The sequence below is a fragment of the Sciurus carolinensis genome, unplaced genomic scaffold (assembly GCF_902686445.1).
Source record: "Sciurus carolinensis unplaced genomic scaffold, mSciCar1.2, whole genome shotgun sequence".
NCBI classification, from domain to species: domain Eukaryota; kingdom Metazoa; phylum Chordata; class Mammalia; order Rodentia; family Sciuridae; genus Sciurus; species Sciurus carolinensis.
Window position 1 is genome coordinate 493259 of NW_025920210.1, and position 26305 is coordinate 519563.

Genomic DNA, 26305 nt, shown 5'->3' on the forward strand with positions numbered 1-26305 from the left:
CAGGCCCAGGCCCAGGCTGGCACGTGGTTCCAGCAGAGCCCCTCCTCCTCCAGCAGCACAACTCCAGACCTGGACGGCCTGTAACGTGGACCTTTCCCTAGCAGATGCTGGCAGGTGGCCCCACTGGGCAGCTAGGCCCCAGGAAAAGGAGAAGGACTCAGCACACACTTGGTGCCCGGCCAGAGTCAGCCTGTGGTTAGACTTGGGACTTAGCCAGGACTTGGTCCAGGGACACCAGAAAGGTGGGGAAGCAGGCAGGTCACCTGGGGTCTGCACCAAGATGGCTCCCGGCTGGGAGCGGCCAAGTCTAGTCAGCATCCCGGCATCTCCAGGGCCTGAGACGGGCTGCCCTGTCCGCTGGGTGGCAGAACAACCTGTGTTTCTTGACATCTGTGACCCTTAACGAGCCTCCAGCCCTGGCCCCAGCATGCTGCCGGGCACCCGGTGGCACCATCTTGTGTCTGACTTCAGGAGCTCCATCTCAGGCCTTGCTCCCTGCCTTTCCCTGGGGAGAGGTCTCCTCTCCAGCCAGCTGGTGCTGAGCTGTGTGTCCCCTGTGGCTGGTAGTGGACGCTTGTACACACGTGTGCGTGCTTGCATGTATGCATTCCATGCATAGCCACAGTGCATGCAGTTACCTGTGTGTGCATATTAACATACACTCATGCATGCTCAGACCTGTACACATGCACACACGTGGTTGTAAACAAAAGTTAGTTTTATTTTGCTCCCTTAGTTCCAGAGGCTGGCTCTGAATTAGGGAGGCAGGCAGAGAAGCCATGGGCAGGCTTCCCAGAGACCTCTTCCCTTAGCATGGCCACAGTCCCCAACCACTGTCTCGTCAACCTAAGCAGCAATCCATGGCTGATGCTCTTTGTCAAAGAAGGGATGGTCATGTCCATCACCCCAAGAGAACCAGGAGCTGGGTGCAGGTCGAGGCTGAGATCAGCACCCTGTGCCTGTCCTGGGATAGGAAGACCTGGAATCGCCCCCAGCCCTGCAGGAACCAGGGCTCCAGACCGAAGGTGAGGCAAAGGGACCGCGTACCCTGGCAGCAAGTGGAAACGGTGCAATCCCCAAAATTCCACTCAGGGACTCCGGTGGTCAGCGGGTTGCTGCAGGGGAGCTCAGAGGGAAGGAATAGAAGCCGGGCAGTGGTCGGCTCTGCGGGCCCAACACAGCTCAGCAGGGGCGCGGTCAGTCAGGCCTGGGCCCCAGGGCCACGTAGGTCTCCTCCTCCTCCTCTCAGTCGCGGAGGTGCCCGAGCCAGAGCCAGTGCCTCCCATTGGCCTCCAGCCCCTTCTCCTCCCATCCGTTGTCCTTCACCAGGCGGGCGGGGAAGCCGGAGCTGTCCTTGGTGCCACTGGCTGACCGGGACCGAGACCAGGTTTCCACGGCAGCCCCACGGCAGCCCTCCCCCAGCAGCCCCCGGTGACCTCAGATCCACACAGTGGCCTTCCCATCCCTGCTGCCGGTGCTGCCCTTCTCAGAGCCGGCCCTGGGCTTGGCACCCGGCCGCTCATGGGCCCCGGGCCGGCCCTGCTCCCCCACGGTACCCCCAGACGTGGCGCTGCCGGTTCCAGAAGCCGGCGCGCCGGCTCTGGCGGGCCCCCGGGCGGCGGCAGAGAGCGCGGGGCAGGGCGGGCTGTCGGGCTCAGCGGCTGCCGCCGCCCCGTCGCGCAGCGCCTGCAGCGCCAGATTCGCCAGATTCTGGTCGTGTGCGCGCGCGCGCTCGGCCGCGCGCACCACCAGGCTGTAGTCGGGCGGGCAGGCCAGGCCGGGGGCGGGCGCCGCGAAGGCGCAGGGCGGCGGGCGCGGGGCGGGGCCGGGCGCCGGCGCCGCGGGGCCCCGTCGGCCACGGACGGCGTCCTGCGCGCTGCCCAGGCCCAGGTGCGCCATCTCGCAGAGGTTGAGCAACAAGCACAGGCAGCTGACCACGTACATGACCAGCAGGAAGACGGTCTTCTCCGTGGGCCGTGACACGAAGCAGTCCACCACGTGTGGGCAGGGCTGGCGGCTGCAGGCGAAAAAGGGCCGCACCTCGAAGCCATACAGTAGGTACTGGCCCACCAGGAAAGCCACCTCGAAGGCAGCCCTGACCACCAGCTGGGCGACGTACACTCGCATCAGGCCCTCCCGCTGGATGCGTCGCCGTCCATCGTGTTGCCCGGCCGGACCCGGGGCCCCCGCCGCCTTGCCATCTCCCCCGGCGCCCTTGGCGGCCACTTCATCTGCGCGCTCTTCCTCCGCGTCCTCTCCTGCTCCCTCGGGCGCCCCCGGCTCTTCCTCTTCTTCCTCCTCCAGCCCGAGCATGGGCTCCGCCTCGCCCAGGTCGGTGGGCTCGGGCCATCCAGGCGGCGGCAGGTGCGCCCGCAGAGCGCGGCGGGGCCCCGGGCGGCGGCGGAGCGCGCGTCTGCGCTCCTGCTCCGAGGCACGCGCCAGGCGGTGGACCGCGTAGCCCAGGTACATGACCGAGGGCGTAGAGATGACCACGATCTGAAACACCCAGAAGCGCACGTGCGACAGGGGTGCAAAGGCGTCGTAGCAGACGTTGTCGCAGCCCGGCTGCCGCGTGTTGCAAGTAAACTTAGATTGCTCATCCGAATAGATGGACTCGCCGCCCACAGCCGTCAGCACGATGCGGAAGACCACCAGCACGGTGAGCCACACCTTGCCCACGAAGGTGGAGTGGTTGTGGATCTCCTCCAGCAGCCGCGTCAGGAAGCTCCAGCTCATGTTGGTCATGGGCGCGGGCGGGCAGGACCTGTGGGCGTGGGCAGCAGTCAGCGAGGGTAGACGGGGACAGCTGGAAACCCGGTACTCAGGGCGCAGTTGAGGGGCACTACTGTCGCTCAGCTTACATACTGCTGGTGACCCGAGCTCACCATCTTGCACGGGAAAGGCCTGAGACCCTGTCCCTGGGGCTTAGGGAGAACCTTCTTCAGCAAAGCCTCATCTCTCGCTGAGCACCTGCCCAATGCCCCCTCTCCCAGAGCTCCCCAGGAAAGCCAGGGCCTGCGGAGGCTGCACCGCTGCCCCAGGTCTGGGCCCTGTTCTGGCCCTGAGAGCCACAGAGCCTGAAGTGGGAAACCAAGGCCAGCCCTACTAGAGTCAGTTCCCAGGCAACACCTTGCCCACTCCTCCCCTGAGTCATGTCCAGTATCTGAGGGGCTCTCCCAGGGCCCATTCCCCAGCCTTCCCAGCTTCCCAGCCTCTGCAACTTCCAGCCCTAGTAGCCCCTGAGCTCCTCTGGCCCCCAACCCATTGCCCTGTCAGCCCCCAGTGCCCCCTCCCGCAGCCCCTCAGAGACCCGTCACGCTCCCACCAGCCTGGAGGCCCCGTCGCCCTGCCCTGCCTCCCCCACACCCTGCGCAGCAGCTCTAGATCCTGTGCCTCCAGAAGGACCCCCTCCTCCCCAGCCCCTGCCGGGTCTGCTGCACCCAGCCTGCCCCTGGCAGCCTCTCCCAGCAGGAGACCACGGGACTCCCCAGGCAGCCCCACCTGCGGGGCTGGGTGAAGCCAGCCTCTATCCAGGTGGACAGCGTCCGGTGAGGCTGCAAACACAATGACGCCTGGTCACCCTTGGGCGGTGACAGAGACAGCCACATCTATGTGCCCAGAGGGGCTCTGCAGCTCTTGTACCGACCCTCCCTCCTTATGGCCCTGGAGCCAGTACCTGCACCTGGGTGGCCTTGGGGCAGGAGACCCCCAAGCAACTGACAATGACACTTCTGAACCACTCCCCTGGATGGGCCCAGGAGGCAGCCGCAGGCAGGTGTGGGGCCAGTAGTGAGGCCAGCGGCGCTACTGGCTGTTTTATGCAGCTCGGGCCTCTCCCCACTGGGCAGGAAGAGGGGGGCAGCCAGCGTTCCTGAGGAAGTGGACCCACTTCCTCACATCTGTGTAGCCTCTCCTGAGGTCACACACACACTCACATGCATGTGCACACTCTGCTGTATACACATGTGCACATATAAGCAGACACCTCATGTGCACACATGTACACTTACAGAGGCACATACACACTGAGATGCATGTGCATACACGTGAAAACACATCTGTATGCACTTGCAAGCATAAACATGCACTCAGATACATATGCACACACACTCGGACTCACGTGCATTCATAGATGCACCCAAACATGCACATACGTGATGTGCACTTGCACACAAATAAGATCACTCACATGAGGACACAAATACATGCACTACTATTCACCAGACGCACACACACATTCCCACATGCATGCACTTGTTCACGCACACACTCACAGACACAGACTGGCACACAGTGGCCCAGGCTGGCGGTGCCATGGGGTCTGAGTAATAGGGCTTTGCTGAAGGGGGACTTCTGGTGCTCACACACATGTGCAGTAATGGCCGTTTGTTCTGCAAACCCAGCTCTAGGTGCTTCGGTTCTGGAGCTGGCTTAGAAGAGCCAGGGCCCTGCTCCCAGTTCATGCGTAGGAGACTCCCAGATCCACACCTCTGGCTCAGAAACTCTCCTGGGCCCAGATGCCTCCACAACTTGCATACTCAGACACCAACAGGCACTTCCAATTCCAGACCCAAATGCCAATCTCCCTATTCCTCCCTATTCCTGCTCCTTATCCTCCCTGGCTTTCTCCCCACCCCTATTGGGTCCATCAGCAAACGCTGTGCCTGGGCAGACTCCCCTCCGTATGGCCCGGCCTGGGCACCACTGCCTGGAGGGGTCTCAGCTGCTTTGCCTGTCCCTCCTGTGGCTTGGGGTTCCCACCCAGCAGGCCTCCTGGATGCGATCTGGTGGCTCCTGGAAGGTAAAGATGAGGATCTCACCAGACCCAGCGCCAGGCAACCTGCCCCTTACTTCTGCCCTGGGTCCTGCTGCCTCCCCCACGCACAGGCACAGCACACACTCCTGCACACACACGCCTGTGCACATGCACACACACGCCTTCACTTCCTCATCCTGCCTGCCTCTCGGTCCATCATCTGTCCACGTAGTGGGTGAACGCTCCCATGCATGGCAGCCAGACACAGGAGCTCCCGTCCAGTCTACCAGACTACCAGAGAGGTGGACAGTTTCACAGAGGAAGTTTACAGACAGGATGTGGAAAACCAGGGGTTTGTGCACACACTTATCTTTGCTCTGTCCCCGGAAAGAGCCAGAGGAGCAGGACAGATCTGGCCCCAGGTTGTCATTTCTAACTCCATGCCCGGTAAGAGGAAAGCAGGGGCTGGTTCCAGAGCTGGGGCAGGGGACATGTGAGGTGAGTTCAGAGAGGGAGGTGCACCCGGTGCACAGGAACAGGACACACACCGTCAAGAACACGGCAGGGGCCTGGCAGCGGGAAACCCAGTCAGCTGCACGAGCCCCCGAGTGGCTGAGCTGCATCGAGTTGTGTGACAAAGTAAGGTTACAGACCGGGTTTCAGATCCCGACTCAGGCGTCAGCCACCTAGTGAGGCCAAACTGAGGAGAGCAGAGAGCTTCCGAGGTGGAGCTGCAGCTGTTCCTGACACTCCCACCGCGGCCACAGGACAGCAGGACCGAGTGGCACCTCCGCAGAGGTCACAGCTGACCGTCTGCCATGACCCATGGAGTGCACTGTGTGGGTGCCATCTTCCTCCCCAAACCCACAGCCCAGCAAAGCACAGAGGACTTGAATCCTTCCCCGCAGGGCGTCCTGCAGAACGCGCAAGGGCATTCATCCAGCGTCCACGGGAAGCAGGGTCTGTGGCTCTGCACTGTCTTCCCAGCTTTTCTGCTGGCTCACCACAGAGGCAGGCGCTGGCCCTGCAACCGCACCGTCTAGTGCAGGGGCCTCTGTGCAGGGGACCCTCCCCCAGAGCTGGGCCCACAGTGGGGTCTGAGATGGCGCCACAGCTCCTCCAAGGGGCACCTGGTGTCAGGCCTGGGGCAGGCAGTGAAGAGGATGGTGCTGGAGGAGGGGTGACCTCACCTGGCCCTGGGAGTGGTCAGTCAGGGTGAGGCCAGGGAAGTCGGAGGTACAGGCTCTGGAGCCTGGAGGAGGGATATGGGTGCAGGGGGCTCACACTAAGGGCCCACAGGGAAGGTTGGGCGGGGACTCATTACAGGGCATCCCTGTACCAGTCAGCCCTGGCTGCTCCCCGGTCCTAGGCACTTGGGGCCATCGGGTTGGAGCTCCCCGTGCTAGGGGCTGGCATCCGCTCCACTGGGAGGCAAGGGTTGCCTCTGGGACGGGTCTCTCAGGGCAAGCAGGAAAGGCTGCCTGTCAGGAAACCCCAACTCGGCCTGGTCAGCCACACCCAGTACTGGCACGGGGGAATGACCAGTCAGCCCCAGACTGACCAGCAGTGGGCACAAGACTTTCCTACCCTTAAGCCCCCACTCGCTTGGGCCTGAACGAGGTCCTGGAAGACATGCAGGACCCAGAAAACACTCCACCTCCTGCCGGGGACCTCCCTCATATCCCCCCCGAGTGGGGAGGCCAGCGCAGGGCTCCCCCAGCTCTGGTGGCTGTTGAAGGGCACCCTTGAGTGTTTTCCAAGCTGGGCTGGGTGGGGGACTGTCCCTTGTCCATACATCAGCACCCCATCCATAGCCCAAGGTCAGCTCAGAGCCCACTCCCCGGGTCCCAGCCCTGACTGTCCCCTCGCAGGGCCCCCACAGGTGGCCCTAACACCCACCCACAGCAGCCTCAACTCCACACTCGGCAGGCTGGGCGCCTGGCACACGGACCCTCAGCCATGCACATCCTGGTGCACTGCCCCCCAGGGATGTGCACCCCTAGCCACCGGGACCCAACCTTCAGGCCCTGGGAACCCTGGCCATGTCCACTGCCCAGCAGCCCCAGCAATGAGCTTGCTGCAGCGGTGAGCACCCCCAGCTGCTCTGGTGCTGGCAGGTCCGTCTGCCTCCCTCTCCTGCCTCCTCCTCCCTAGCCTGCTCCCTCCTCCCTCCAGCCCCCCTTCCCTCCTGCCTCCTTCTCGCCCACACAGGTGTGCCCAGTGCATGCTCAGGTCCACACCCATCTGCACACTCACACAACCATGGGTCCCTCAATTCCATGTCATGCCTGGGGAAGCCCCTCAGGCTTGGGGGGCAGTCCAGTGTGTCAGTGGACACTTGAGCTTCTTGGGAGGTGGCCTAGGCACTCAGCCGGGGCCCAGCTGCCTGCAGATGCAGGCACGGGCTGAGGTAAGTGCTGCCATCTTGTGGGTCTACTGGTCTGGGACCTGGTGCTCCAGGTTGGGGGGGCCACTCACCCTGGGTGCCCTGTGGTGACCGCAACTCCTCCCCCACTGGCTCTCCCGAGGGCAACTTGCAGCCTCCTCCCTGCAGGGCCCGGCCTGCTGCCCTTCCCCACCCGCAGTGGAGCCCCCAGGGAGGCACAGAACCCCTGGGTCAGGATCCAGGAGGTGAGGGGCCACCTCTTCCTCAAAAAGGGAGACCGCGTGGGACAAGGGCAATCCACTGCCCGGCCATCGGGACAGCTCCTACAGGCCAGGCCAGGCTGCTGCAGGACAGCCTGGAGAGAAGTCCAGAGGTGGAGCTGCTGGCCTGGGTGTGGATGGGGACGATGGAGGGGTGGGGGTATGACAGCCTCCTCCAGAGCCACCAGGGAGGGTGCTGTTGCCCATTCCCACAGGGGTCCACATGCCCCCCCTGCCCCCCACAGTGGAGCAGCAGGGGAGCTGTGTCCCCCTTCAACCAGACCCAGAACTGGAGCACCGTACCCAGCCCGGGCTCCAGGTGCCCCAGGGCCTCCTGTGCAGAGGCTGTGGTGGCCCTGGGTCAGTGGTCAGCAGGGATCTTCTGGACAAGTCCATCTTCCCCCAAGCCACAGTGTTCCTCTTCGGGACCCCACATCCACTTTCACACCAACACTTAACAGTCCTGTCCAGCCACCCAGAACCCCTCCCAGCCTCCTGTCCTTGCCAGGCTGGCCCTGCCCCCTGCTGAGGCCCCTGCTCAAAGAAGAGCCTGCCTGCCGGGTCCTGGACGATGCAGAGGCACGGCCTCCTGGCAGTGGAGCAGGCCCTCTGGGTGGGATCCCTTGCCTCGGCTTCCTCAGAGTCAAGTGGGTCGTGTCCAAGCCCAGCCTCTGAAGGGCTCCGGCTGCTGGGTGAGGTGCCGACTGCATGCCTTGCACAGGAGCCAGGCCCTGCACAGCCCTGAGGCCCAGCTTCCCTACCCTCAGCTCCAGCTGCCCATAGGACCCTGAAGTGGCCTCTGCTCACAAAGTTAGCTGGGCCAAGATGGACAGACACCTGAAGGGCCCCCTCAGGGCAGAAGGCAAAGCACAAGCAGTGTGTGCTCCCTGGGGTGAGTCCTTGGTAACCCCCTACCCCCCACAGGTGCTAAGGTCAAGGAAAGAGGTGGACTGCAGCAGCAGGAGGCCACCCAACCTCAGCTGGAGAGTGGTTCACCCCCAGTCCCTGCTCCTGGATGAGTCTGGGGGCAGGGGTGTTCCCGGACAGAGCCCTACCTTTTCCAGGCTGGGAAATACAAGTCTTACTGAGCCCTTCCACCTGCCGGCTGGATGCTGGTCCTTCCCGAGGGTGTGTGGCTGGGCCAGGGCCACCTCTCGCCACCAAGCACAATGGGGGGTGGAGGGGGGGCCTTCAAGAGCTCCATTGTTCCCCCTGCGGGCTTCAGGGTCTGAATCCCTGATTGTCCCTGGAGGCGGGGCAGCAGGGAGCTGGACAGGCCTGCCCAGGCCCACAGCAGGCCCCCCAAATGCACCTGCTCAGGCCTCCAGGGGGCTTCCCAGGGCCACGCTCTCCTATGTCTCTGCCCTAAGGTCTAGTTCTGGTTCTGGCATGCCGCCCTGAAACGCGTCTGGGCTTTTGGACAGAGCACAAGACTCCTGGTCTCCCTAGCTATTTCCGCCTGGGCTCCCTGCCTGCTTCCCTCCTCCACATCCTTGTGCACCCGTGTCTGAGTCCTGCCCTGAGTGGTTTCACCTGCACACGCACCAGGCAGGACTGAGGCTGCCCCTGGTGGGGACTGCTCTCCTAGGCCTCGGACAGCAGCCTGAGTCAAGCACACAAGAGGCACACCCCTGATGAGTGCAATCTCCCCTGGGAGGCCCAAGTCTTCCTGGCCTCCAGACCTCAGGGATCTGCACCCTGAACTGAGGCCCTGGGTACCTGTCCCTACACCAGCCCCTGCAGCCTCGGCCCTGTGCCCTGCCTGGCTGAATCAGGAACAACTGGGAGAGAAGGCAGCGGTGGACTCTCAGGTCTGGGCCTGGGTTCCCCAGGGGCACATACTTCAGGAGCAGCCGTGGCTGACACTTTGATGACTGGTGACACTGGTGGGCTAAGGAGCCAGGTGCCAGCACTCCCCTTAGGGCCGGCTGGGCCTGAGCAGAGTGCCAGGAACCAGGGGTCCAGTGTGGACGGGCGTAGCCATGGCCCTGTTCAGGGTCAGGCCCCAACCTCAGAGTGGCAACACTCTAATCCAACAGTCACTTTATTAGGATGTCAGTCCCGCTCCAGCGGGAGGGACAGGGGAAGGGGACGGAGATAGCCAGGGTGCGCAGATGGGGACACCTCAGTCCTCCAGCCACAGGGAGGGAGGGAGGGAGGGAGGCAGCAATCCCACCCACGTGCCGGACACCAGCTGAGGTGCGGAGCTGCCATGTGGCCAGCAAGGAGCAGCTACGCCCACCCCATGAGGGGAACCCACCCCGGTCCTGCATGGATCCTCAGCAGTCCAGCTAGGCAGCACCTGGAGCCCAGAGAGATGTGGGGCACAGGAGGCGCCTGTGGGATGGACAGCTGGTCCTCAGGCATGGCTTGTCCCTTGCGCTTTCTTGATTTCCTGCCGAGGAGGAAGGGAAGAGGTCAGGGCAGGCTGGACTTGGGGAGGGTTGGGCCTCCCACCCTGCTGATGTGCTGGGCCTCGTGCTGGAGTGCCAGCGTGGGAACCCCAGGCCTCCCTAGAGCCCACCAGAGGCTGCAGCCTGAGCAGGGCCGCCCAGGGCCAGGCAGTAGGGAGGCCCACCTCAGAGAGTGCCTGCTTCAGAGCCGCGTAGGCCTCATCCAGGTTGTCGTTGACGATCACCAGGTCGAACAGGCCCGGCTCCTTGCCTGGGGGGAGACGAGGTCAGGTGCAGGCAACACCTAGCTGACTGCCTCGCTGTGTGCCCTCGCTGCTATCTGTGGGGCAGCCCTGCCTGTCCAGGGCTAGGGGAGGGCAGACCCCCTGGGCCAGGTCCCAGGCCACACGCTCCGCTCTGCAGAACCCCAGCAGGGCCTCAGTCCTGTCACGCCCGAATCCAGGAACCTGAACGCCATGGTCCCAGGACACTGGCACGGGGCCTGTGATGTGGCTGCCCCATGCAGGCAGGGACAGCAGGAGGCAAGCAGACCCTCCTAAAGGGGCTGAGCACAGACCAGAGGGAAGAACGCAGGAAGGGGCAGGGTGCAGACCCTCGGGGCCTGTCCCAGCTGCACTCACTGCTGTCCATGTCTGCCCGAGCGGCGGCCAGCCGCTTCGCCAGGCTCTCCTCTGTCTCTGTGTTGCGCTGGCGCAGTCGCTGCTCCTAGAAAGCAGGCCCACGTGGGGTCAGAGTCTCCCGGCGGCCCACTCACCCCTGCCCCGGGCACCCACCAGCACGTCCAGAGATGGAGGCTGCACAGAGATGTAGATGGGGCGAAGGTCCGTCTTCTTGATGTTGCGCACACCCTGCAGGTCCACGTCCAGCACGCAGATGCGGTTCATGGCCTGCACGGCCCGCACCGCCGCCTTGCTGGGGTGAGAGTGGGGCTCAGTCAGAGACCCGCCGCACTGCTCTGCTCTGCCAGTCCCCAAGGCCTCCAAGAGCTTCGGAGGGACTTGGCCCCTACCCCTCAGTCTCCCCTGGGCCTGGCCTGGGCAGCTGCAGGGCCTCACCTGACCCCAGCACACCCCTACCACCCCTACCGGGCCCCCTACCAGCATAGTTCCTGTCCTGCAGCCACGTTTGGGGCTGCCCTTGGTGGGTACTGCCTGGCCCAGGCTTCTGGAGAGGCCTGAGGGGCCTGTGTCTGTCTGTCCATCCCTCCTGGTGCTCAGGTTACCCCACCAGGCTTGAAGGCTCCAGGGCAGCTGGGGAAGGGCAGACTGCAGCAGGCAGACCGATGGAGCGTGTGGAGGGGAGGACTCAAGAGAGCCCCCTGCTACCACGCCAGGGGACCCTGACCCAGGGCCCCAGGGATTCTAGGCCTACCCCGCACAGCCCACCTTGTCCCATACAGGTTCCCCGAGAACTCGGCATGCTCAATGAAGTCCCCAGCGGCGATGTCGCGCTGCATCACCTCCCTGGTCACAAAGTAGTAATCTGAAGAAGAGGAATGTTGTCTAGAGGTGACCACTGCCCTGCCCAGCCAGCATCCCCATTTCCTGGCGTGCTGACGTGTCCTTCCATCCCAAATCCGGGCTGCTCTGGCCATGTGGCCATGTGGCCATGTGCCACTGCTTATATGGTCTTTGTGGGGTCTGGAGACTGCCAGGTTCCACGGGGGAGCCAGGGACCCCTGGGCCATGCATCAGGCAGGCAGGAAGAGCCCTGTCCACGTGGACGTGTAGTGTCCAGGGTGCTGAAGGCGTACACTACCAGCACACCACAGAGCAGCAGGGCCAAGCTCAGGGCAGACCTGGTCAGGCCCCCAGCCCTCTAACCTGTGGACAGAAGGTGCAGGACCTAATTACACCCACCACCCTGAGGGCAGGGACCTTCTTAGAGATGGGGAGACCACCGTGTGCACTGCAGTCAAGAAGCAGAGGATAAGGAGACTTCCCAGTGCCACCTCCATGCCAGCTGGAGCCCAGGGCCCACAGACTGCCCAGACCAGCTCACCTTTGCCATTCTCCTCACCAGGCCGTGGGTCCCTCGTGGTATCTATGAAAAAGACCCATCACCCATTGAGGAGACCCCGGGGCCCACCAACTCCGCAGGTCTTCCCTGGCAGTGCGCTCAGCCTGGGGCACACAGTAGCAGGAGGGTGCAGCAGCCCAGCCCTACCCTTCGGGGGCCGCGGGCCCAGGCTGCCTGCTGCAGACTCAGGCCCCAGGAACGGAGGTGAGGAGAGCAACCCCAGAGCGGCTCCATGCTGGGGACAACACCCACCTCTGCAGCCCGTGCCCTCACGTCCCCGAAGCACTCACGGGACACGCTGAAGCCAAAGACGCTGCTGTGCTCCTGGAGCAGCCTCTTCAACAGGGTGCTCTTCCCGGCCCCGGACGGCCCACTCAGCACCACGGGCCTGGGTCCTGACATGCCTGTGCAGAGGCAGGGCAGCTGTGGGCAGCTGTGTCCCCACCCATGCCAGCACTTGGCACCCAGGAGGCAGTGGGGCGAGGGCCCCCAGAGCTGTCTCCATGCAATGCCCACTGAGCACAGAAGGGCTAGTCCAGCAAAGGCCACAGCAAGGAGACCGGCTGACGGGGCCCCAGCCCCACCCCCCAGGGCTACCCCTCTGGGACCCTGACACCCCCCACCCCACGTGGGAGCCTAGCTTTGGTTCCTACAGGTGGACTGCCTGCTGTGTGGTTGGGACTGAGGAGGGACGTTTCTGTCCCCACAGAGGTGGTCTCATCAAGATCTGCTCAATCCAAGTCTGTCCTGGGAAACTCCCACTAGATTTGGGAGCCCCATCCCATCTCTGATGCCAGAGTCCAGGAAGCATGGGCTGCTGGCAGGTGGGGCTGGGAGGGGAAGTGAAGCTGGAAGTGGCTAAGGGCTCAACACCTATGGCGGACAAGGGTCCTGAGAGGCCTGTACCAAGGGGAGGTATGTGGGATCAGCTGAGCCCACCCCGGAGTTCAGCACAATCTTATACCAGTTTCCTTCCTTATGGATCTGCTGGTATCTCCCTCGGACCAACTGAATTCCAGCCCAGACCCCATGGTCTCCCTGCCTTTGACCACCCCAATTCACTTGTCCACCAACCTGGCCCTGAGCAGGCTTCCTTTTCCTGGGGACCCTGCCTAGCCAGCCCCTCCAGTCTCCCTGGGACAGCACCCACCTGCTTGGTCAGCCTGGGGCGAGGCTACAGTTGTTCTGCACTCAAGGCTGGGGGCTAATCTCTGACAAGCCTGCATCCTGCCCTTCTGAGAGATAAATCCCCTGGGCACTCAACCCCGCCCTTCTGAGCTAAATCCCCGAGTGCCCAACCCTGCCCTTCTGAGAGCTTGATCCCGGGGCCCTCACCCCCCATACCAAGCAGGAAGGAAAAGGAAGTTCCTTGCCCCACCCTCCCCAGCCTGTGTGAGCTGAGGGATGCAAGGCCGGGGCTGCCCAGGGCAGCACAGGGTGAGGGTGGGAGGGAGAGAAGTCCAGGCAGGGTGCCGGGGACCCAGGCTGCCTCTCTGTGCTGTGTGGGAGTTGGAGGGTTGCAAGCACCTTGGCCCTGCAGGGGTAGGGCTCAAGACAGCTCCCAGCAGGGCTGTCAGAGGCACGGTGCCTGCAGGAAGGGCACCTGCTTGGGCAGGCTGCTTTCTTAATCCCCAATGTAGGCCACGAGGTAATCTCAGAGCACCCGAGGGCTGTTCACACAGGAGGACACACTGCAGGACACTGCACACAGGTGCCTCTATGAGGCACATGCACTCAACACGGCACAAGCGTGCGCACACTGGAAATGCGTGCATTTGTATATGTTCTTGAGAAGAAACACATGGGACTGCCTATAAAAATACATGGGAGAGGCTGGGGCTGCGGCTGAGTGGTAGAGCCTGCCTAGTATGTGACAGGCACTGGGTTCCATCCTCAGCACCACATAAAAGTAATTTAAAAAAGAGTATTTTGTCCATCTATGACTAAAACAATTAAAATAAACAACAGGAAGAGGGGATCGGGGAGACTGGCCCACGTCACTGGCATGTCAGTGACAGAGTGCTCTGGCACGAGGTGTCTTCTCACAACAGGTCTCCAGCTGTCACACTGCCCTGTGTGCCACCTTCTCTGTGTGTCCAGGCACCCCACGCATGGAGCTCACCACCACCCTGGCCCTGGCCTCACCTCCACCCCAGCCCTGCTGCCTCCTCCACAGCCCTCCCAGCTACACATCCTGGCTTCACAGGGCTACCCTCCCTCCTGCCCATACTAGGCACTCAGGTCAAGATCTTCCCGGGTGGCCACAGGCTGGTGGCCTGCAGCTGCCCTGCATCCTGCTGACTTGGCACACTCAGTTTCTTGTGACCCCAGAGCCTCCCAGGACACAGGAGCCCTGTGGCCCAGGCCAGCTTCTGGAGCTCCTGGTTCCCTTGAGGGTAACATGGGTTCGCGGCAGGGCTCACTCTGGGGCTGTCCAGGTCAGTGCATTCCCCAGCACCTGTCTAAGCAGCCTGGCTAGTGTGCCCCACCCTACCTGTGCTCAAGTGCAAAGACTGGATGCCCAAAAGAGGACTACAGGCTACATGTAGCCAGCTGGGTCAAGGGCCTCAAGCTTCAGGATCACCCGACTTGTGTGCCAAACGACACGCTGACCAGCACCCTGACAGGCGAGTGGCCCTGGAAGCAACCAGGAAGGTCTACATAACAGGTGGCACATGGATCCCAGAAAACAGCCTCCCCTTTCCCAGAAGCCCTGATATCTGCTAGTCCATGTTCATGACTCTGACACCCCGGGTCGGGGGGGAGGGGCTACTGAATAGTTTCTACTGCTGACGCTCAGCTTTGGTTTTGTTATTGGTTGCCTGAACCTCACCAAGGAAAGGTCCCTACATTGAAGGTCTCTCCCTCATAAGAAGGGAGCATTTTGCTGGGCTTGGTGGTGCACACCTGTAATCCCAGCGGCTCAGGAGGCTGAGACAGGAGGACCACAAGTTCAAAGCCAGTCTCAGCAAAGGCAAGGTGCTAAGAAACTCAGTGAGACCCTGTCTCTAAATAAAATACCAAACAGGGCTGGGGATGTGGCTCAGTGGTTAGTGCCCCTGGGATCAATCCCTCACTGCCCAAAAAAGAAGGGGACGTTTCATTCCTGACAAGCACACGGGCTCCCACAAGCAGCCACAGCACACCTACTTTGGTTGCTAAAAGGAGAAACCAAGATGGAAGGACGAGCACTAGCGTACCAGGAGGAGCAGCACTAAAACAGAAAAACAAGGCTGAGGGGAGGACGCCTCAAGGGCCCAGATCCACCTGGGAGCACCGCTGGGCCACCTGGTGACACCAGCAAGCAGGCCGCCCCACCTGGGGGGTGGACGCCCAGGCTGGGCCGAGCCCAGACTTGGGAGCCAGACGTGGGAGGAGGGGAGCCTGCACCGTCTCCAGGACCACTCACCGTGGGCTGTGGTGGCAGTCAGGGGACAGAGTGGTGACAGGGCAGATGTGAGGAGTGAGCCACTCACCGTGGGCTGTGGTGGCAGTCAGGGGACAGAGTGGTGACAGGGCAGATGTGAGGAGTGAGCCACTCACTGTGGGCTGTGGTGGCAGTCAGGGGACAGAGTGGTGACAGGGACGGGGCAGATGTGAGGAGTGAGCCACTCACTGTGGGCTGTGGTGGCAGTCAGGGGACAGAGTGGTGACAGGGCAGATGTGAGGAGTGAGCCACTCACCGTGGGCTGTGGTGGCAGTCAGGGGACAGAGTGGTGACAGGGACGGGGCAGATGTGAGGAGTGAGCCACTCACTGTGGGCTGTGGTGGCAGTCAGGGGACAGAGTGGTGACAGGGCAGATGTGAGGAGTGAGCCACTCACTGTGGGCTGTGGTGGCAGTCAGGGGACAGAGTGGTGACAGGGCAGATGTGAGGAGTGAGCCACTCACCGTGGGCTGTGGTGGCAGTCAGGGGACAGAGTGGTGACAGGGACGGGGCAGATGTGAGGAGTGAGCCACTCACCGTGGGCTGTGGTGGCAGTCAGGGGACAGAGTGGTGACAGGGACGGGGCAGATGTGAGGAGTGAGAACAGAGATCAGGGGATGATTTGTAGGCTGGGCCCGCGGTGTTGGTGTTCTTTCAAAGAGCAATTCACCTACAGCCACAGGATATGTCCCGTTCCCGCCATCTGCATGAGAAGGCAGAGATCCTGAGGGACTGTTGTGACCACACAGGAGGCAGCCCCAGCACTCTGAAGCAAGGCTAATCCCCAACGTAAAACTGGTAAGAGCAGTCCAATCAGAACTAGTCAGTATGGGTCAAAGTGACCTAGAGTTGTCCCCATAGCATCACAGTCTGATGTCCACCTGCTGTCAGAAGTCAAGACGTGGACCAGGACGGACGGTCTGGAAACTTCCCTGGGACTCTAATAAAACTGGAGGGCAGGAGGGGCACACTGTCCTTCTCTCTGAGGGGACCCACTCTCTCCTGAAGAGTCCCCTTTTCCTATCCCTTCCATAAACTCACGCCTGCTACCTTTCTGACAAGACCCCAAGGACTGAGGTGAGAAAGGACTGCTGTGGCTGCCCCAGCTTGGCGGGGCCTTTGCTCTGTGACAGTGCAGGCACACACCGAGTCACGGCCGGCTCCACCCCTGCCAGGTCCCTGCCGGGCACCCGCCTCTCCAGGAGGAGGCACCCCTCCTGTTCTACCTCCAAGAGGGGCAGGGACACCAGCGTGGCCCTGCAGAGCCTCTCCAGGGCCCCTGCCCGCCGCGGGGCACACACGCACGGCTGATTCTCACTCTGGCACCCACCAAAGAACTGAGTCCAACCGTAGGCCAGAGGCAACGTGTTCTGGGGACACTATGGAAAGTGCTCTGAACCCTTTGCTCTTTAGTTCTTTCAGTTTCTAAAAGCCCCATAACTGTAAGAAGTGGCTGAGATGCAAGAGATTTCCACAGGAGTTCAGGAGGGACCCTTACCCGGGGGCATTTGCTGGGGAGCTACCAGGACTGGCTACCGTGCACAGTGGCCCTGCTCCTCTGCTCCCCAGGGCCTGCCCCAGGACTGGATTCTGCCACAGCCCCACCACCCTCTGCCCTCTGCCTCCAGGAGACACCAACAGACCAGAGCTGTCAGTTCCCTCTGGCCCTCTCCTGAGAAACAAGTGGGTCTGAGCACCCCGGTGACATGTGCCAGCCTGAGACCATCCAGCCCTCAGGAGCTTTTTCTAAATAAGACAGCACTTGGGGCTGGGGCTGGGGCGCAGTGGTAGAATGCTCACCTAGCATATGTGAAGCCCTGTGTTCAATTCTCAGCACCACGTAAAAATAAAGTTGTGTCCACCCACAACTAAAACAAAATATTTAAAAAAATAAATAAGACGGCACCTGGATCAGATGCAGTAATGCCCGCCTGTAATCCCAATGACTTGGAAGGCTTAGGCAGAAGGATAACAAGTTTAAGGCCAGCCTCGGCAACTTTGGCCCTCAGCAATTGAGTAAGATCCTATCTCTAGAAAATAAATAAATAAATAAAAAGGGCTAGTAGCCTAGTAGTAAAGCCCCATTACCCCCCAAAACAAACCAACCAACCAGCACCTGGATCAGCCTGGGCATTCTCAGTCTCATCCCCTACCCAAGTGGGACAGGACCTACCGCCTGCCCAGGAGGGCCCAACAGCACACAGTAGCCCACCCTGTGCAGGCTGCCATACCTTGCTGACACCACCCTGCTGAGCTTCTCCCCAGCAAGAAAAAGGAACAAGGGCAGAACAAGCACGAGGGAGAGTGACCAAAGAAGAGTAGAGTGGAGGGCTCCACGGGGCCTGGCAGTAGCCCTCCGTGCAAGAGACCCAGGCCCAGCAACGGCAGGGACAGGGAGCAGCCTGGAGCTGATACACAGGCCGTGTCCTCCTCCACTTGCTTCCCTGGGCTCACCCTCGCGCTCCCTTCCCTTCCTGGTGATGTGGGTCACTCTCCTCCCATCCGATCCTTCCACCTCTTCCTTCAGCCATCTCGATGTATTTCCTGACTATTCTGCATGTGCCAAAACAGAGGTGCAAGCCTGGGGTGCCAGGAGCGAGACCTAATGTATTCAAGTTCACAACTTCAGGAAGCTGCTGGTCTTGTTTTTTCCAGTCAAAACCTAGTGCTGGGCCAAGGTATTTCCAGAGTCTCAAGGAAGGGCAGTGGCATCACTGGCCAGCATGGCAGGAAATTCTACTGAAACAGGAGACCCCCCAAGTGGCAGAGCCCATCCTGACCTGTCTTTCCTGGAGGCTGAGGAAGAAAGTTTTCCTGACTTCTTCAGAGCAAGACATAGTCTGGAAAGTCTAAGGGTGACAGAAAACTCCAGAAAAGCCCATGCTCTGGCAGCAGAGTCCTCCAAGGACCCTGCAGGGGTGACCTTAAGGGACACCCTTCTACAGAAGCAAACTGCCTTCCTCCTCTTCCCTTGACTCTCCCCAAGACTGGTCAGCTATCGCCTAGCTTCCACCCTCTCCTCAGAACAGGAACCACATGGCACCTTCACCTGCTCCTACCCAAGCATCACCTACAGGAACTCCTGGACTCCTCATGTGGAAAGCCGGCTCTGCCCTGCTTTGGGTTAGTCCATCAGGTACAGAACAGCAGCTCTCAGGTTGCCCCCAAACCCGATTTACTCCATTTTGTAAAGCAGTAGTTTGCCATAAACCACTCATTTTGAGTATAAGTGCCAAAACAGAATGACTCCACACCTTGTTTATTCAAGTAAAAGCCGACCATCTGCCTGGCAGCACCATAAGGCACACAATGATAAATAACATACATGCCAACTTGCCAAACTAAATCAAGGAGCACTTGGACGCATGGACATCCCAAATCACATCAGGAACATCAGACGTGGGTGCTTATCCATCTCACCAGATGCAAACCCGTCACTCAAGACCCGTACGAGGAGGAGCCAAGACGGAACAAGGCAGCACTCTGACCCCATCACGTGGTCACTCACCAACAGCCCTGCTCAGGAAAATCACCAGAGAGAAGCCTCCGCCTTCCTGTCCCCGCTGGGCTGCAGCAGAGCAGCGGGTCCCGCCATGAGGGCCACGCGGGGCCCACTCTAGCCGAGGCCGACAAGCCGCAGAGGCGCTGCGCTAAGGCTCTGTGCGGCCGCGCACCTCGGGGCGGGCCTCCCTCCATCTCCCGCGCCATCCCCGCGCAGCCCGCAGCCCGCACTGCCTAAGCTTCTCAGGCGTCCCTCTTGCACGCCACTGTGCAAGTGTGGCGAGTGACCAGGGGGCTCAGGGGGAACCGAGTGCTGCGAGGGGAAAGAGCTGCGTTCTCGCGGCTTGCGACTCTCTGTGGCCTGTGAACCCATCGTGGCTCAGGGAACGGACACCGAGGACCGCAGGATCGGGTCGGGCCTGCTCCGGGCACTGCCCCGCGCGCTCCCGCCTCTGCCGAGGCCGCGCTCCGGAACCGCGGGCGCCCGGGGGCGGGATGGGGGGCGGCGGCACGTCGCGGCCGAGCTCGGGAGAGCCGGTCCGGCGGCTGCGGTGACCCGGGCCCTGCGGCCTCCGGGAAGGGCGCGGACGCGGAACGCGCGGCCTGCCGGCGGCTGCGACCCTGCGCCCATCCCGCCCCCAACGTTTGAGGACCAGAGAGGAACGCGTCCTCTCTGCCAGGCGTCCAACCAGGACGGTCGCCACCGCAGGCTCCGGACAAGCCGCCGCCAGCAGCCCGCGCCGCACTCACCGTCCAAAGGGGCCCGGCCCAGGGCGGCCGCCGCCAGCCCGGCCAGCGGGCGCCGCAGCATGAGGGGGCCGGCCGCCGCCGCCCCGCCCTGCGCGAGGTCTGCGTCACAGCGCCGCGCCGGTACCCGCGCTTATACGTGATGCGTCACAGCGCCGCGCCGGCCCCGCCCACGCGGGCCTGTAGTCACCGCCCGCGCCAGCCACCTCCGCTGACGTCACATCCCCGCGCCGGCCGCCTTGCACCCGGACGCGGACGGCACCGGCCAGCCTCTGTAGGGACACACGGTCTGCGCAGCGCCCTCCGACCGACGGGCACACATAGCCTGTCGGCCCGCAGAGAGACGGTTTAAGAAATAGCAAACTTTGGGCTGGGGAGGTAGCTCAGTTGGTAGAGTGCTCGCCTCGCAAGTAGAAGGCCCTGGGTTCGATCCCCAGCACCGCGGACGGAAAAAAAAAAAAGAAATAGCACTCTTATTGCTTTCCTAGCAAAGGAGAAACAGGACCGTAGGCCGTGATTCTCCCTGCCAGGGAGAACACAGGCTTTTAGAATGACAGTGACACAAGGGCTCGGACCCAGATATTACCAAAGATATGATAGTGTCTCTGGGGTGTCCTTGAGAGGGCTGCTGCTCCAGTTCCCGGGCTTAAGTGCTATTTTGTTTATTTATTTGTTTGTTTTTGCGGTGCTGGGGATTGAACTCAGGGCCTTGTGCTCTATGAACTGAGCTATATCCCCAGCCCCAAGTTTCTTTATTCTTGTGGGCAGTGACACTTCTAGGCTGTGAAGGACACAACAGCTTCTCCTGGGACAGGGAAAATGTTAGTCTTCTCCCCGACTCAGTTCAACAAGAGGAAAGGAAAGCTGCTCTGGCATTAGCGGAATTGTTCTGTAAAGTGGGGCAAGGAGAAAGATTATAGGAAAACAACGGATGGATTAACATTGTCACTTTTCGTAAAGATTATTAAAACTCAGGAGTCTAGCATGACATGTAACGTTTTGTCAAGGGCTGGACAGATGATTTGTAAAGTATGACTACAGCTTTATCCTGCCAAATAAGGCAGGCAGGATCAAGGGAAAATTGAGGGGTAAAAGTCTCATCTTGTTCCCACCTCCTGAAAAGAGCAGCCCAGTGTGAGGCTGTCAGCTTCGCCTGGTGCGCAGATTGTCTTTCTGATTATGACATTGGGCAGTTGAGTCAACTTTGTGTGACCCACACTCAGACATGAGATTTGTCCCTGGAAATTTAGTGTAGCTCCAGTTTATAGAACTTAAGGAAGAAGACGTTCTTGTTCTTGGTTGGAAGGGTCTTAACCTATCTAATCTTGGAGGAAACCAAAATTCATCATCCAGTCCTGTCTATAGGTAATAGCAACTTGAAAATGGTGTACAGGTCTACAGGTATACTATCTTCTTATTCTTCTAAAACAGGTTCTTTGCATTAGTCACCCCTACTTCTAACACTCAGATAAGACTAATCTTTTTGGAAAATAAGTTTAGTATCATCAGCTTGTCCTGATTACACAACTGCAACAAGAATAGCAGTTGACCACATAGACTCCTTAAGTTTGCTGGGACTTCTGATAAGAAATCTCAGGTTGGATTTTTAGAAACTTCCCAACACTAGGAAGCCAAAACAAGACTGATTTCAGATGTTACCTGTAGTACCTATCAATTCGTTCTGTATACACTCTCAAATATGACACACTAGTGAAAGCTCTGCAATATTAACAATGTTTCCAATTGTATCCTGTTATAACGAACAATGCTTGATCAACTATGCAAATTACTGTATTGCCATAAAAATATTCATGAGTACTTTCTGAAATCTGAGGGGATCATGTAGGGAGAAAAGCAAAGACTTTGATTTTTGTTCATAAAGGTGTACTTTACCAAGCTGCTGCATGCTGTAAGTAGGTTAAAAGGGAAAATGCTTCCTCAAACCTGAAAAGCAAAACATTAAAAAAGAACAGCCAATTTCAAAGTTAAGAAACTCATAATTATTCATCCATTGTTATCCATTCATTGAATCTCATGTCATTCTTGTTTTTGTGGTGCTGGGGATTAAACCCAGAGCCTTAGCCAAGGCTATGAAAGTGCTTTACCACTGAGCTAATTTCCCTAATGTAATTACTGGACCCAGTTTTTCCATTAGAGTTTTGGAAATCCTTACACAGTCCAAGGTTTATCCTTAAAAGTTGCCATAAGCCAGTACTTGTCAGCAACTTTTCCATCCTTTCCAGGCTCTTTGAGGACACTCTACAATGATAATTGCTTGCAAAAACATTCCAGAAAAGCATAATAAAGCAGTTAACTGAACAACATGAAATGTTTAAAGTGCAATATCTGTTGCTTCTAAGTATTTTTCTTTGGCAGGAAAAACTGATAGTGTTAACTAGACTTTTTGTTGTTGTGCTTTTTAGATATACATGACAGTATATTTTGACATACTGTGCATACATGGAGTATAACTTATTCTAATTAGGATCCTATTATTTTGGTTGTACATGATGTGGAGTTACCCTGGTCACGTATTCACATACCAGCATAGGAAAGTTATGTCCAATTAATTCTGTCTTTCCTGTTCCCCTCTCCCCTCCCTTCCCTTCATTGTTGAATCCAACAGACTTCTATTTTTTCCCCTCTCCACCCTCCCTTGTTGTGAATTAGCCCACAATCAGAGAGAATATTTGGCCTTTGGTTTTTAGGGATTGGCTTATTTCACTTAGTCTGATAGTCTCCAGTTCCATCCACTTACTGGCAAATGCCATAATTTCATTCTTCTTTATGGCTAAAGAAGAATTATACCATTCTTCTTTATGGTATATATATTCCATATATACCATGTTTTCTTCATTTATCTATTAAAGGGCACCTAGGTTCCATAGCTTTTGTAAATTGAGTTGCTATAAACATAAATGTGGCTGCATCACTGTAGTATGCTGACTTTTTCCTCTGGGTATAAACTGAAGAGTGGGATAACTGGGTCAAATGGTGGTTCCATTCCTAGTTTTCTGAGGAATCTCCATACTGCTTTCAGAGTGGTTGCAACAATTTTCAGTCCCACCAGCAGTGTATGGGTGTACCTTTTCCCTCGCATACTCAACAGCACTTTCTGTTACCTGGATTCTTGGTAATTGCCATTCTGACGGGATGAAATCTCCTGGTAGTTTTTTAAGTTGTCAATGGACATTTACCTATTTATACGTGGTGCTGGGATTGAACCCAGTGCCTCACACATGCCAGGCAAGTGCTCTACCACTGAGCTATGACCCAGCCCTCAGTGTAGTTTTAATTTTGCATTTCTCTAAAAGCTAGATGCTGAACATTTTTTCATATTTTTTTGATCATTCATATTTCTTCTGTGCTTTTCAGTTCCTTTGCCTATTTATTGATTGGCCTATTTGTATTCTTTTTTATTTTTTTGATGTTAAGTATTTTGAGTTCTCTGTATATCCTGGAGATTAATGCTCTATCTGAGGTGCAGGTGGTAAAGATTTTCTCCCATTCTGTAGGCTCTCTGTTCACATTCTTGATTGTTTCCTTTTCTGTGAAGAAACTTTTTAGTTTGATACAATCCCATTTATTGACTCTTGATTTTACTTGCACTTTAGGAGTCTTGTTAAGGAAGTCGGTTCCTAAGCCTGACATGATGGAGAGTTGGGCCTACTTTTTCTTCTAGTAGGTGCAGGGTCTCTGGTCTAATGCATAGGTCCTTGATCCACTTTTGAGTTTTGTGCAGAGTGAGAGGGATTCAATTCCATTCTTCTATATAGGGACTTCCAGTTTTCCCAGCACCGTTTGTTGAAGAGGCTGTCTTTTCTCCAGTGTGTTTATGGCGCACCTTTGACTTCTTTGATACCTTGGTTTTCAAGGGTAACTCAAGTTAGAAAGGGGTAAATTAGTTTTAACACAAATGGAATTAATCTTCATAAATGTATTAGAAGAGACATCTAATTTGAAAAGTTAAAATACTAAAAAATCAATTAAGTTCAAGTATTCTTGGCTTTTTGAATTCTATGAGGTAACATATATTTTGGTCTATTAAAAGATTTTATAAATTAATAAATAAAAAAGTTTAAGATTGCTTGTTTCTAGGTCTCAACCGAAAAACAAGTTTATTGAGATTTAAAATTCTAACATGTAATTCTGTATGCAGAGTACAAAAAGTTTAAGCTGTTTCAATTAAAGTACTTTAAAAAGCTTATTAAAAAGGAGTAAATTGTCTAAATTCATAAATTTCATAAGGATTATTTCAGAATGTAAATTAAGGAAGAGTCAGCAACTGGAAAAAGGAGATAAAGCAAAGTTATAGGTATGGAAATGTATTTTACTATGGAAAATGAGAAGGAAAAAGAAATGTTTCTGGAGGAGAAAGTCTGTGTGGTAAAATAAGCTGTACAATGTCTAAGTTGTAAAAGTTTGTGAAACATAAATCTCAGAAAGTTCATATATGTGATGGAGTTAGCTACAGTCAGCACAATTAGTTATTCAAGATTTCTTTCCCTAAGGGTAACCTTTAATATGCTAATCTAAAAACAAGGGATCCTTAAAACATTGGTGTGCTCTTACCTAAAGATAATTTATGTCTGTTAGGTGTTATCACTTAGGGAAACTAAGTCTTAAAGAGATTAGGGTTTGTACCTGTTTTGGGGGGGTTTTTTGCCAGGGCGGAGTACTGGGGATTGAACTCATGGGCACTCAACCACTGAGCCACATCCCCAGCCCTGTTTTGCATTTTATTTAGAGACAGGGTCTCACTGAGTTGCTTAGCGCCTGACTCTTGCTGAGGCAGGTTTTGAATTCACAATTCTGCTCAGCCTCCTGAGCCACTGGGATTATAGGCATGGGCCATCGCACCTGGCTTGTACCTGTTTTAGTTTTTAAAATGATAACTTCGTAACTGGTTAAATAAACTGTTATGTATACTTCTGAGAATTGAGCTTTGTCTAAGTTTTAATGTAAAAGTTAATAAGGACATTTGTGTAATTGTGACCCTGTTACTGGCTTCTCTGTGTATTAGATGTATTCATGTTCTCCAAACTAAAATTGTCTGTGGCAATAGTATCCTTCAGATTTATGTAGAAATAAATAATAATTTGGTGGGTATTTGTCATTTAATCTTTTGTCACTGGATAAAGGTAACCTGTTACCAATAAGTTATATACATAATTTTGTTACTCTTTATGCTAGGATGGGAATTTATTTTTGGAAGGTAACAAGGAGAGTCTGGTTTGCTTAAATTAAGGGCTCTCGGTCTTCCTGCATGATTCATGTTTCAGATGTAATATCGTATTATGTTAACTGATATTCAGTTAGTTTCAGGAAATCATTTGAGAACTTTGTACAATGATATTTAAGACAAGGTAAAGATCAGCCTCAGAAATAAAGCACTTTGCCTAAGATTTGTCAAGAGCCCTGCCTCACCTGAGATAAGGCTCTGCCTCTCACCCTAGTCCATGTAAGAAGAGCTCCAAAGTGACCAGAATCAAGCACATTTAAAGTTATATTCAAGAGGTAGATTTTTGTTGTTGTTGAGATCTCTAAATAGGGGATGTAATACATAACCATGATCTGTCTTTTTTGTTTTTTGCTGATATTATGAGATGCTGCTCATACTCCTGTGGAGTTCATAATGCATCACTTTCAGCCTCACGTCCTGATTTTAATCAAGACCTGTAAAGAAGACAAGCTTCAACTGAGCTGCAAAGGAGCTTAGCACTTAAGTGCTCATGGTCACCAGGAGCTATCTGAACTGCTAAAAAGGGGAGAACTCATCACATGGGTAATTTCCACCTCGGGAAGTTCTTATGTCTAGGATAACACCAAAGGGTACAAGAACAAAAATGAAAACAAGACCAAAAGGAATAAAAAGGGGGAACTTGTGAGAAATAGGAAGTCCAGTGATCCATTTTCAGAATATAGTATTTAGCATTAATTGGGAGGAAAGAGCCAATTGTAGCCATTGTAACTATAGCCCTTCCTTTTGCCCTCCCCAGTTTTAAAATTAGCCAGTTGTACTGATGGTGACCCAAGCTCCTCTTGCCAGAGCAAGGGCAGTGCCGCGTAGGGAAGAGGCAGGTGGACCTCCTGCCGCCCAGGTGCGCTTGCTTCCAGACTGCTCAGTAGCACGCCCCTCTGCAGAAGCAGAGCTTGCCTTGCAGCTGCTGAGCGTGTCTGATGCCTTGTGGCCTCTCTGCATTTCAAACAGTAATCCTCCTGCCTCAGCTTCCCTGAGAGCAGAGACCATGCACCACCTCCCCCAGCTAGGAATTTCAGTTTTGGGAACAAGTTAACATGTCATAATAACTCAAAGAAGGTCTAACACCACTTATTATTTGACATTATATATAACTTAATATTTCACATAAGCCTACTAGTATGGTTTCATCTCTCACAGATGTTTCAGGAGCCCTCTGGAATATCCCAAAGTTAGTTCCCAGTCAAAAAAGATATTTCCAGTGGTTACCAGTCTATTTCAGTACCAGGAATTGAACTCAGGGGTGCTTAACCACTGAGTCACAACCTAGTCCTTTTTATTTTAATTTTTATAATTATTTTTATGTGGTGCTGGGATTGAACCCAGTGCCTCTCACATGCTAGGCAAGTGCTCTACCACTGAGCCACAACCCAGCCCTCAGCCCTTTTTGAGACAGAGTCTTGTTAAGTTGCTGAGGCTGGTTTTGAACTTAAAACCCTCCTGCCTCAGTCTCCCTGGTCACTGGGGTAACAGGTGTGCACCACCATGCCCAGCAACCAATCTGTTCTTGAGCAAAAATATGGGTGCAAACAAACC

General features: G+C 56.5%; 2 protein-coding genes across 4 annotated transcripts; both read right to left on the reverse strand.

Moving 5' to 3' along the window:
- Positions 1–680: 680 nt before the first annotated feature.
- Positions 681–8577, reverse strand: Gjc2 (gap junction protein gamma 2). Its single transcript, XM_047537984.1, has 2 exons — positions 8458–8577; positions 681–2764 (listed from the first exon to the last, which is right to left on the reverse strand). The coding sequence occupies exon 2, from the start codon at positions 2743–2745 to the stop codon at positions 1438–1440; it is 1308 nt and encodes a 435-aa protein (XP_047393940.1). The 5' UTR covers positions 2746–2764; positions 8458–8577; the 3' UTR covers positions 681–1437.
- Positions 2626–19649, reverse strand: Guk1 (guanylate kinase 1). 3 transcript variants are annotated; one of them, XR_007106839.1, is made up of 8 exons: positions 12126–12239; positions 11818–11859; positions 11202–11298; positions 10590–10728; positions 10437–10521; positions 9981–10066; positions 9663–9797; positions 2626–2764 (listed from the first exon to the last, which is right to left on the reverse strand). XR_007106839.1 is itself a non-coding variant. In XM_047537991.1 (8 exons), exons 1-8 carry the CDS (start codon positions 19571–19573, stop codon positions 9762–9764), a joined length of 660 nt encoding a protein of 219 aa, XP_047393947.1. In that variant the 5' UTR covers positions 19574–19649; the 3' UTR covers positions 9431–9761. The 3 variants fall into 3 exon arrangements, 2 of the variants coding, with proteins under 2 accessions (XP_047393947.1, XP_047393948.1); XM_047537991.1 differs by lacking the exon at positions 2626–2764 and adding an exon at positions 19513–19649 and having other exon boundaries at positions 9431–9797; XM_047537992.1 differs by lacking the exon at positions 2626–2764 and adding an exon at positions 14330–14459 and having other exon boundaries at positions 9431–9797.
- Positions 19650–26305: the final 6656 nt, after the last annotated feature.